This window comes from Bombus terrestris, chromosome 17, assembly GCF_910591885.1.
Source record: "Bombus terrestris chromosome 17, iyBomTerr1.2, whole genome shotgun sequence".
Classification (NCBI taxonomy): Eukaryota; Metazoa; Arthropoda; class Insecta; order Hymenoptera; family Apidae; genus Bombus; species Bombus terrestris.
In genome coordinates this window covers 10690550-10703065 of record NC_063285.1, presented here as the reverse complement: position 1 = coordinate 10703065, position 12516 = coordinate 10690550, and the positions used below count along the sequence as shown (strand labels likewise).

The 12516-nt window shown below is 41.7% G+C and overlaps 1 protein-coding gene across 15 annotated transcripts in view; it reads right to left on the bottom strand.

Annotated features, from left to right (window-relative positions):
• The window catches only part of LOC100647879 (cyclic nucleotide-gated cation channel alpha-3), a 233903-nt gene that overhangs the window by 104056 nt on the left and 117331 nt on the right, over positions 1 to 12516 (bottom strand). For 14 of the 15 annotated variants that reach the window (XM_048414001.1, XM_048413988.1, XM_048413993.1 and 11 more), the window contains 5 exons: positions 9219 to 9496; positions 5822 to 6060; positions 3050 to 3264; positions 1729 to 1984; positions 624 to 878 (listed from right to left, as the gene is read on the bottom strand). In XM_048414001.1, coding sequence (XP_048269958.1) covers positions 624 to 878; positions 1729 to 1984; positions 3050 to 3264; positions 5822 to 6060; positions 9219 to 9496 — 1243 coding nt within the window. The remainder of the gene's footprint in view (positions 1 to 623; positions 879 to 1728; positions 1985 to 3049; positions 3265 to 5821; positions 6061 to 9218; positions 9497 to 12516) is intronic. The other variant, XM_048413991.1, reaches the window with a different exon arrangement.

Genomic DNA, 12516 nt, shown 5'->3' with positions numbered 1-12516 from the left:
TCAGCATAAACGTAGAAACGAGCAGAGAAGCTTTCGAAACGGTGTTATAAAACGGACAGGAATTCTTTTTATGTCTTCCGTTTTTTTTTTTTCGTTGGCTGCACATACACGCGACATCGGCACCTCGAAGATGCTTCGTACGCTTAGCGCGGTTATATTCCATCCCAACGCAAATCTCTCAGATACATGACTTTTCCCTTTTTAAGCTTTGCTTATCTTCTTCGATTCTCCTTTCACAGTATGAGATATTTTGTTCCTTGAAACATGTTTCTAAATAATCTGCTGTGAGAATTCTTCGCTCGCAAAGAGCACCAGGAATGCTCATTTTACAACATTCGAGATTCCAGCAAATCTCGTGATTCTCCCGCGGAGGGCAGCGTGGACAGCGATACAGTGGGATGAAATAGGGAGAAATCGAATTACCTGCGACGTTAGACGCTCTAGAATGTCCTGCGAGAATTTCTCGCTCTCAAGGAGCACCAAAAAATGGCCATTTTTAAACATCCTGCTTTTTCTCCTACTTTATAACATTCGCGGTTCGAGCAAAGCTCTTGATTCTCCCGTGGAAAGCAGCGTGGGCTGAAATACAGTGCGATGAAACAGGGAGAGGAAAATCGAATTACCTGGGCAGGTCACCGATGGTGGTGAGGGCCAGCGTGCACCAGTAGTAGCTCTGCAAATATTTCTTCACCACGTCCGCGGTCTCCGAGTCGCTGAATACCCAGTTCTTACTGCCGAAGCCGTTGTTCTTATCGATAATGTGATAGAGGCACCCGTTCCAGTGAAAGATCACCAGTAAATAATGTATCAAGGATGTGGAGCGGAATAAATTCGGATAGTTGGTGTGTCGCTCGGTTCTGTCCATGAACGCCCAGAACCTGTGTGTGGCAATGCAACAAAGAAGGTTGCGTGAGATTCCAACATGCTCGTCACGGTGTTTTCCTTCATCGATCGAATGGGAAGCTCGAGTAAGGGTCTAGATCAACTTTGGCATATTTTGAGAAACAACAGATTCTATGTTCGCGTTGTACCGTGAGTTTCAGACTTAATTCGAGCATAATTTATTCCAGGCAATGATCGAGTAGCTATTGTTTCGTTAATTGTTCGTCCAACATTTGGAGTATAATTCTGTTACGTTCATGAAGCGACAATGTTTACGCAGAATTTCGAGTTTAATATGGACAGACTTGTAAAACTCGCGAGAGAGTCAGCTCGAAGCGAAGGATCGAAAAATAACGTGCCCTCGCAAGTGCCGTAAGAAAGTTTGAGCATTCGATTGTTTTGCGCTATCCTGGGAAACTTTCTAAAGCAAAAAGATGAGGAGAGGAAAGTAGGTGATAAACGGAACGTGGTCAATACACGAGCACAGTTCGGCAACCTTTATTCGGTATATGGTTAAGCGAAACTTCCACCGTTTCTCATCCAATGATACTTTTCTAACGTCGAGACGCGTCTCTAGTTCCATCGAAATATACAGAGATTGTTCCATTGATACGCGCGACTTCTCCTTTCAATTTCGTGTCAAATATCTTACTCGATCATTGCGATTGTCCATCGACTGTTCAAATTAAAGCGCGATTGCAACGTAAAAGTCGACCGATATAAATAAATACAACTCGATTTAACGTACTGATTAAATATAAATCGATTTAACACGTTGATTAAATGTAAAATATTCTGTCGGCTTGTCCGTGGATAATTGGAAATTCCATCGAGATTCGCACTCACCGGTATATTTTCACGAGCCTAAAACCTCGAAGTATACTGTTGAATCCTATAGATAAGTATAAAAAGTCGAGGGGCAGCAGGCACAGGATGTCCATGTAAAACGTAGTGCTGTTTGTATAGTGATTTCGCAGCTTCGTCGCGTCCGTTTGCAAGACACCGTCCTCTAAGTACCCGGTTCGAATGTGAAACACTATGTCCAGCACGTATAAAAAATCGGAAAAGTAGTCCAAGCAGAACCACACCCAGCGCGTTTCGCCTAAATAACATAAAATCACATTTCCATTTTAGATACGTAGGCATTTTTAAACGATACGATTCTTACACGCTATTAGATATCGATAATATTTTGTTCTTATCAGTCAATTACAGATATAAATGCGATAGTCCTATCGATTCAATGAATTATGCATCGCATTGGTATCAAGATGTTAAAGTATATTCTCGTATAAGCAATTCCAAGTTAAACTCTTTAAACAATTCGAGACTAGCATACATAATCCCATAAGTCTATAAGTGAGAGCTTTTTAAGCTTTTAATTCTACGAATCCACCATTTTTTTGTACGAAGCTTTACACTAAGTCGAGCATTTACTTGGAGGCGAGCAATGGGACGTTACGTTTTCTTTCTTTCTTTCTTCAGCTCTGGCAAATAGCTAAGAATCATTTCTTAAGGAGATAAGCAAGAAAATCAAAGTAATTTTAATCCTGGAAACTCAAATTGCCTCGATAATAAAATATCTGGTCTACAATGATTTTCACAAAGTTTTACATACATATATCTGATAGGATTATCTTCGGTAAGTCGAGTTTTATTTTCTTATTTTTCTATTCGCCATTTCCCGATAAAGGAGCAAATCTTTCTTCGTTAAAATCACACTGTTACGCGTAACGTGGAATTGTATTGTCGATTTAAACAAATATTACGATAAAATAAAAATAAATAAAATCGAATTCGATGCTTGTTTCATATTTCCATTCCGACGGCGCATCTCCGTCCGCGCTGAACGCACGCGTATGCAAATTGCTTTTTATTATATTTACAGACGTACGGTATAATAAACTGACCAATCTCTTAAATTCCGAAAATTGTCAAGAGAAACATCTACGTGTAATTAAATTCACCTTCTTCGAGGCTGCCCGTCTAAGGGGTCAATTAGAATTGCTCCTCTAAAAGGGTGAAAGAAGGTACGATAAAAACATAATTAATACTTTGTCAATCGCTGTAAACTTAACATAGGCGAAACGCCTGGACGAGATGCGCCCGTTCTTCCGAGTCAAAACGTTTGCATGGAATCTATCGAGTCGCGGAGCAAACGACTAACCGTTTATCTCTTGGAAGGCGACCCTGTAGATGATGACCCAGAAGTTGTAGAGAAAGGCAAGGGAGACCACCATCGACCAGTAATAACAGAGACGTCCCGCGGGATCGAAGATGAAGGACCAATTAGGGGCACCCGTACGAAAACCCTTTGTTCCTGCTTGTCCAGGGTAGCCTCTGTTACCACGTTGTTGCTGCTGTTGCTGCGCCGTATACCTACTATGGAAAATTAACAGCACAATGACTCGTGAAAACATTAGGCGACAAATGAAGGGCTTGGAACGAAAATCGAGAAACTCCGCGCGATCAAGTTTTCTAATATTTTAATACGAGGACGCTGGAAACCAGAGACGCTCGAGTTTCGAAAGTTCGTAATCGCGCAACGACGCTTTTCTTTTTTTTAATATCGCAATCGGATTTCGTACTTTAACTTTCAGAACGATCTCCATGTTCGGGACATTTTACAGGATTAAAGTTGAAATATCTTTCATACTAGTCGTTTTTCCAACCAAGTAGCTTAATATTTCTTTTTTTCCTTTTTTGCTAGAGGATTAAAAAATGCATCGAATCGCGCGAATAAATGTACAGTTTCGTTTTGCCGGACGAACGTTATCTTGGAATCTCCAACACGCATCCAACCTGGATACGAGTATTTTACGATTATATGTTTTTCTTCTTCTTCCATTTTTCGACGTTCTTTAATAGCGTTCTCAAGAGACACAACTATAATAAATGGAAGATATATTACGTGTTTTAAATTGGGCAGAAAGATCTGAAGATATTAATATCATAGAAAATCGCCTGAGGAAGACTTAATAGGCTATTGTACGAAGCAGCATAATGGAAGCAATATAATGCTGTTTCCGAACTGAAAGAAGCGATTTTACAACGCCGAGGAAACTTGCATCAAAATTATATAACGAAGCTTTACACAACTTTGCCGAAAGATCTTATCGTTTCATTGGAGATAAATTTTAAATATATTATATATGTATATTCTTTGACAGAAAATTACTCTCAAGTTGCCATTTTATTGTGTCGCGCAATCCCTTTCCACTGGTATAGTTATACCAAAGCGAGCAAACAGCTTTTCTAGAAATTCGCACGATTCCACTATTTTATCCTGCGATGCGGCAATATTATTTTTGAAAATCTGTGTCTGTTTACATGAATTTTATACTCCTATATCGAAGAATAGATAAATAAAAGAAATCCGCAATTCGCTAGAATAAACTACGTGTTCGCAACGTGGAAGAAAGAAAACGGGACTGTATCGTTTGTTCTGATAGGAAATCACCAGGTGGAAAACATCGAACAATTTATTATCGTGAAACGCGTATAAACCAGCTTTCGATGCATATTGGAAATTGCTTTAAAATTGATCACGCTGTAGAAAAATTAGAAGAAATAAGCTTTCGATTCTTTTGCAAAAATACGTTGCTTCGCGTCCCTGTCCATCGATGAATTTGTATTCGAATAAATAAAATATCGTTACAACACATTACTCGGCTGCAAAGCTGTATCGCACGATACGACGATTCCTAGATCCGGTTGCTGGTAGCCAACGCAATGGACAGCAGTGTACGCGCGCTTTGCAAGAAATGGTTGTTAGAGTCAAATACTTTTCAAATAATCCATGCTACCAGGATTACCATTCGTTCCAGCTCACAGCCGGATTCGAACGTTCGTTCCATGCCACAACGCGTGCACTCGACGTTTTCACGTTGCACGAGCGTTTGTTGCTAGATATTTACCACTTCAGGTTACCATCGAACGCTAGATCTCCTGCCGTCAAACACACCATGCCTGAGTAACGACCGACAAAAATTACGCCCCCGGCTCACCACCGTACATTCGCCATTTCACGCCGCTGCGGATACATTCGCGCACTGCAGGCATTGGTCTGTGTCACGTGCTGCAGACAACAGGCCTGGCATAGAATACACGAGCGCAAAGCGAACTTGCCTTGGATACGACAACCAGACACCTAACTTCCCGTTTATCCGCCCGTGTCAAAGTGACTCGAGTCGCGCAACTGTGCCTCGGAGCGCGTACATAGCTCAGACGAACGAGTGGCCCGTAAAAGACGCGCGGAAGCGTATCGACGGAAACGAGAGAGCGCGAAAAACGCAGCGCATAGATAAGACAAACGCTTGATTCTATCGTAGGTACATAATCGACGAGACTTTTGCCATGTTATCGAACGTATGCATCCTTTACGATCTCTAATAATATTTTAATAATTTTCTAAGAATTCTTCGCGTTTACTTCAAATTTTCTTCGTGGAAGTTGCGTTGTAAATTTATATTATCGTTGTACCACGAGCTCGAACCTTGATGACAAAGCAAGCGTTTATAGTTCTCGCAGCAGCCGATTGACTATAGCTTCGTAAAAAATGCTCGATAGACTTTGATCCAAGTTAACTCTCTTCAAGCACAGCTCTTATTATCCAAACACTCGGAGCACTCGGTGTTATCCTCCTGCCGAAGAACAGCATATGAGCCTGAAGATCCAGGTATCCGAACTTGAATCCGAGTACTAGAATATCCGCAATCGACTTTTCTTTCGTGATTGCTCAAATGTACGTACGAGAAGCCTTTCTTCTACGCTCTAAATTTATAATATAATATGATATAATATAATGTAACCAGCAGCTCATTGTCTGGTTGCTTAATGGAGCTGGCGTATCCGAGTGCTCCAAAATTCGGCTACCCGTAGATCCTAGCGACGGTAGGAGACGGTGTCTCGAGCGGATACGACTCGATCGGATACTCACGTCTCGGTGCCGTTACAGCTGCTATTGCTGAGATGATTGACGGATGCTGGCGTGTGCAGGTGCGACTGGTCGCGCGAAGAAGTGAGCGCGACGGTGTATGGCAGCTTGAATCTGCCCCTCAGCTGGTCCCTCCTCTTCGGTTTGCGGCTTAGGTCGAACTCACTGGCGCCGCGATTCACGTAAGCCCCCTGAAGCGAGTCGCGGGACGAACTGAAATATCGCTGCGGTACCGAGTACACCTGTAACATATTCTTGTTATTATTATTATTATTCACGAGTATACAAACCCTTTGGTACACAATTCCACAGTGAGCGTTTGAAAATAAACGGAGGGAAAGTTTACAGTGGTAGAATAAAATATTATATTTAAGAAGAAAAGAAAAAGAAATGGAGGGTATAATAACGAAAAGCATGGCGCAGTCGAATGGAAAATTCGATATCACGTCTTATAAAGTTCTTGCTGTCTATGCTCGCCCCGGGATTACTTTCTGTTGCAAACTTCTGCAAATTCGAATACGAATGTCGAGTTCCGAGGAAAGCCTCGCGGAACAAATTCTGAACGTTAACGGGGTAGTGGAAGACACCACTTGAATTTTAATAAAATAAATGCCAGTCGATTGGACGATGATAAATGCGTTTCAGTTGTTCAGCTCATCTTCGTTAGGGAAAGTGTTTAAACTTAAAATGAATGTGAATATTGGAACTGGGAGATACAGTTCTGTGATTCGCTGTAAGGCTGAATCTATAACTAAATAAAGGACGAAACTATAAGATGAATGAAGTATAATCTGAATTTTTCTCTATCGTTTGCCTCCTTTTTGTCATTTACTCGCTATATCAATTGTCCAAACGAATGAATAATATTAACCCCAAAACGGTATGCTACTAAGGATCCGCCAAAAAGATACAAAAATTATTTTGCAATTAAAAGATGACAGATACAATCTATTTATCTCCATGAAAATTGAAAAACCATTGAAAAACCACTCTGACAATCTTCGTACCTCGAAGAGTATTTATTTGAAGTATACTTCTTAAGCATATCGATAATCATTTGCCAAAAAAGTCAAACGACAGCGTACACGCTAAAAGCGTCTTCGATTGCCAAAATACGAACAGTGGAGTGTACGAATATCGAGAAGGTTAAATGCCACTTTGTCGGCTCCATCGGAGAAGCAACAGCGGTGGCTATTAGGCGAAGCGACGTTAAGAACAGCAGATGGGAATCAAATGGATTTCTCGAGAGAAGGTCTAGAACGGTCCATCCAAGAAGTTGATACAGACAATTTATTTGATTAAAAACGAGCTTCCGTCGTGTGTCCTTCCGACCGGAAGGATTTATCCCTTTGTCATGCCAGTCTGCTTAAAATCTTCAGGAACAGTTTTCCTTTTTTCTTCCTTTCTTTCTTCCCTTATCTTTTTACTGTTCTTCGTTTGGGAAATTGTTTTTTCTCCCAGTGATTACCCGGACTCCGGTTTAGGCACTGCTTTTTCTGTAGCTTTCGCACGAACAATGGAGGTCGTCTTCGTTGACACAATGGCACTGCGAAGGAAATTAAGAGACAATACGGTGCCTGAAAAGAATGGAAAAGCACTGGGATGATACGGTCGGATGAAGGAAGCATCGAACGAAGTGGTGCGACTAAAGGTTGATTCGAGGTTCGATGGATTTCTGACGAGTGTAATGAAAGTAGAATGTTCGAATAAGGGATGCAAATCAAGATTTGCAACAGGAGAGTGCTCTGTTTCCAGTTTGGTTAACATTCGTCTTCAATGACACGTAAATTTAACTTGCTTCCATTCATATTTTTCCATCTTTTGTGTATTCTACGCTTTTCACGATTAAAATTCTTCGAAACGAGAAGACATCCGAAGAGGTACAAACACGAAGAAGAAGTTGAGAGGACAAGTTGATAAAGTAACATTTTTTCCATAATGATAACGCGAAATTAAATTGATCAAACTGCGTTTCTACGATACAATTATCAAAGACGCAAAGAATTATTGCTAAGCCTATTACCAGCGAAAATGAAGAAACATCACACGCTAAATAAACTCCATGCTCCGCTGACATTAGAACAGTTGTTCCCACGTCAAGTTGCAAATATACATGTGGTTTGAGCGCAGCTGTGGTTGCACGTGTTTTCACGAGGCGGTACAATCTAGTCGCATGTGCATAAATGGCCCCCATAACGTCAAATAAATCGCGAATACCGCGTGTTGGGAACACTAACGGGGATGAAACGTTTATTCGAGCAAATGCTCTTGTAATATTTCTTTCTTCGACGTGGCAATTCCTCGTTTCAGTGGAAATTTAACAGGACGTTTGATCGATAATGTAATTTCGCTAGATCGCCAACAGAACGCGAGAAGAACATTCCAAAGAGCAAAAATTCCCTCCACAAGCTTCGTATCACGTATCCTCTAGCCGCTCAATTATACCGCTCGAATTTATTAAACTCACTCGATCGCACTGAAAAGCCACGCGATTATTGGATCGGTTCTAACTCGCGGAACACGTACCAGGATTAATCCTATCGTCGGACTTAATAACGCAATTAGCGCCAAGCCTACCTATCGATGCAATCAGCGAAACACTCGCGGAATAGGCGAACCGACGAGGGAACATCGTCAACCTGCAAATTCAGAAAAGTTTGAAACTTAAGGCAACATATATATGGAGAGAGGATACGCAGACGCGTATCGCGCAATTTTTTCTGCTACCCAAATTCGCTCTAAGGGGATTACCAATTAACTCTTGAACGTTCGGTTGGTTTCCAATTTTCCGTTACGACTCGCTATGACACCGATAAGTTTTCTACCCGAACGATAATTCTCATCGAACAAAGTCACTTCCGTCTGATCTCCAAACCAAATATCGATGATCTGAAAATCACGTAAAAAAGGATCAGCAAAAAGAAGAAAATAAAAACTACATATTACTACTAGTACCAAAACGCGCTTTCTGAGAGAGTGCAACTTTCTCCTCCGGTTTCTTATAGGGCAACAAATAATGCAGATTTAGTTGTATGTCCACCCTGTATATCCTCTGCATAAGTTAGTGTTGAAGTGGTCACCACTTCTACGAAAACTCTACATCTGGTTTTCTCAGGCGCTGAAGCCATCGACAGCATATAGACAAAAGACTAGCACGAAGGCAGACCATAAACAGTAGACAGGCGCTAGCGTGCGGATCTGGATCAGCTCAAATTGTATTCCTACTTATTATTACACTTCTCTATTAAATTAAATATATATATTTTCTACCTTACACTTTATCCACGCGTTTTCTCTCTTTATACATCTAACACCCTCAACAGTTAGGGCAAAGTTTCGCGATCTTCTGAACCGGCGGATTTGGGCATCTTGCCTCGTGACTATCGGACGTCGTACTGACCTGCTGTTGCTGATGATAATAATGATGAGTGGGCGTGTGGCGGCTCATGCATTTGCTGCTGACCAGTTCCAGGAGGCTCTGCCTGGAAGGTATAGCACCCCTGGAAACGTTGTCAGCGCTCTTCGTGTCCTCTTCCTTCTCTCTTCTGATCCCAGTCTTGCCATCCAGCATCCTCCCTTGTTTGTCCTCGCGGAGTTTCTCGCCGCCGCAGCTCAAAGCGGAAGCGGAACCACCGCTGTACCGATCTCTTCCTCCGCCGCCACTCCCTGTGATTATGCCTGTAACAAAAGGGAAATCGCTTGATTCTCGTCTCCCTCGTTCCCCTTCCTAGCCGCCGTCTTTCTTCTCTCTAGCACTTTCCTTCCGTCTTATCGCTTCTTTCTCGCTTTTCTTTCGAACAGCGTCTCGCTAACGAGCAAAAACTCGCTGAGGGCTGTCGATTAGAATCGACTGAGCGGCTATCGATCGCATATCGCGTACAAAGTGTCGCCAAACATCGTATAACTGTGCCGAGATCGATGTCGAGCATTGGATTTCCCGGTTTCGCGGACAGGCTAATAATTAGCAGGGCTCAGGGAATGAAACACCACGACCGGTTTATAACTGCGCTGATGGAGGCCGGAGCCATGGCCAGCGATCGTCAGTTTTCTATTATATTTTTCGAAGAACGGGAATATTCGATTCGTCGAGTGGAAATATTCCCTTTACCCCGTTTTCTTTTTTTCTTCTTTCTTTTTTATTGGATTGTTTATTTCGAGCTAGCTTCGGGCGTTAATTGGCGATCGAAAAAGTATTTTTCAAATATCCAGCTTAACAATTTCCTGTCTTTCCGTATTTAGGCGAAGCAACGAAAATTACCAATTCCAGTGAATCAGCAAAGTTGACAGAATCGGTGACAATTATCAAGAAACACGTTACACCGTCTTAGAAATAAAAAGATACGCAAATGCGATTCGCTTTCTACTCGAAGTGTAAAGGTAATTGCACGATCTCAGAGACGTTCAGTTGAAACTATGTTGTGACAATAAATTACAAGTTCTCGTCCAAATATCTCTACGTAGGGAACGTGTATTTTGCCTGAACAAGTTATCTACACGTGTCAGGGTATCAAGGTGCAATCGACAAGAAGATAAACGTAAAAGGGTACAATGATATTCGTTCGAAGGAATCGGTGTGGAACAAGCAAATACGCGAGAACTGTAACTGAACTAGATAAGAACTTACGTGTGTTCTATCCTCGTGTCGCTATCTGAAATAAAATTCAAAATATCGAGCGTATTCGATACGAAAGAGAAAAGCCAACAACGCGGACCAGCGTTTCTGGTAGTTGCAAGCTACGGAAACTCTAGAGACGCGTTATAAAGCCTTGGCGCAGTAGACGAGCAATTCGCGAGTACGACGATCGTTTCCCCTTGGGCCTGGTACTTCGGTTGACCTACAGCGCTACCTTGCTAACCTTCCACATAGTTATCAAAGTGGACAGGCTGTTCGGGATCCTACGGAAACCATCTAAGTCGCTTGCAGACGTGTCATCGTCTGTATCTCGAGATTGCTTATAAACTGGTACAGCGACGAGATTCCAATCATATTCTAACTAAATAGATTCGATACAGACTTGCACCGTACAAGCAACAGGCGATCCTGTTCGAGTCGGTGGCCCAATTTCCGACAACGAATTTTCCTTTGCGAAAGTATTTCAGGAAAAATGAAATCATCGTTCATCAACTACTTGTTCTGGAAATGTGTTAAATTCTACTGCGGTTTCTTCAATTCAAACGTGAATTATCTGTCGTCAAAGGATCGTTTCGAATTAAATTTCTTGGATTTCTTAGCGATTAATGCTTTATTTGTGTATTTATTTCACCTATCTTTTTACGTTCATAACTGAGGTCGCGAATGAAAAGAGTTGAAGAAACAGTGTTGGATATATCAGGTCTGTAAGTATGAAACCGGAATTTGCCTATAGATGATCCTAGCTGATAATGTAGTTATCACTAAACTGCGTCATTGATGCCAAAAGTCTTTCTTCACATCTGACAAACATTTTCGACTCGGAACAATACAAGTTTCATACAACAGCATAGTTTGTAATAGCGTTGAACATTGATGTTCTGTTACCATATGAAGGAAACTGCTGCAGAATCGCATCGAATGCTTGTCGAAGCTTACGGTGAGCATGCTCTTGGTAAATCACAGTGCCTTGAGTGGTTTAAAAAATTCAGAAGTGGCAATTTTGACGCGAGGAACGAAGAACGTGGAGGACCACAGAAAAAGTTTCGAGACAGCGAATTGCAAGCATCGTTGGATGAGGATGACGCTCAAACGCAACGACAACTCGCTGATCAATTAAACGTGACACGGGAAGCCGTCTCCATACGTTTGAAAGCCATGGGAAAGATCCAGAAGGTGGGAAAATGGGTTCCACATGAACCGAATGAAAGACAGCAGGAAAACCGAAAAACCACTTGCGAAATGTTGCTCGCCAGATACGAAAGAAAGTCATTTCTCCACCAAATTGTGACTGGCGATGAAAAGTGGATATATTCAGCTCCAGGCGAACCACCGACATCGACTACAAGACCACATCGCTATGGACGGAAGACGATGCTCTGCGTTTGGTGGGATCAGAAGGGTGTGATCTATTATGAGCTGTTAAAACCTGGCGAAACCGTTAATACTGAGCGCTACCGACAACAAAGCTTTGAGTGAAAAACGACCAGAATATCAAAAAAGGCAACACAAAGTAATTTTGCTTCAAGATAATGCACCATCGCATACAGCAAAACCGGTCAAGGAAACGATCGAAACGTTCAGTTGGGAAATACTTTCGCGCGCGGCTTACTCACCAGACTTGGCTCCGTCCGATTACTATTTATTTGCATCGATGGGACACGCACTTTCTGACCAGCGCTTCACTTCTTACGAAAATGTACGAAAATGCCTCGATGACTGGTTTGCCTCAAAAGAGCGACAGTTTTCTTGGCGTGGCATCCACCAATCGCCAGACAGGTGGGAAAAATGTATAGCTAGCGATGGGCAATACTTCGAATAAAATATTTTTAATCATTTTCATAAACGTGTATTTTCTATACAAAAATTCCGGTTTCATATTTACACACCTGGTACACTAGACTTGGACAAACCTTGTTTGAAATGAAGATGAACAATAAAAATTCTGGAGAATGAGTCGTAGTAACTAATCCTAGTTTCTCTGAAGATCAAATAATTTCCCATTTTGATGAACTTTATCGAATAGAGCAACAAATAATTTGCAGCTCGATATTAATTTCAATGTTAA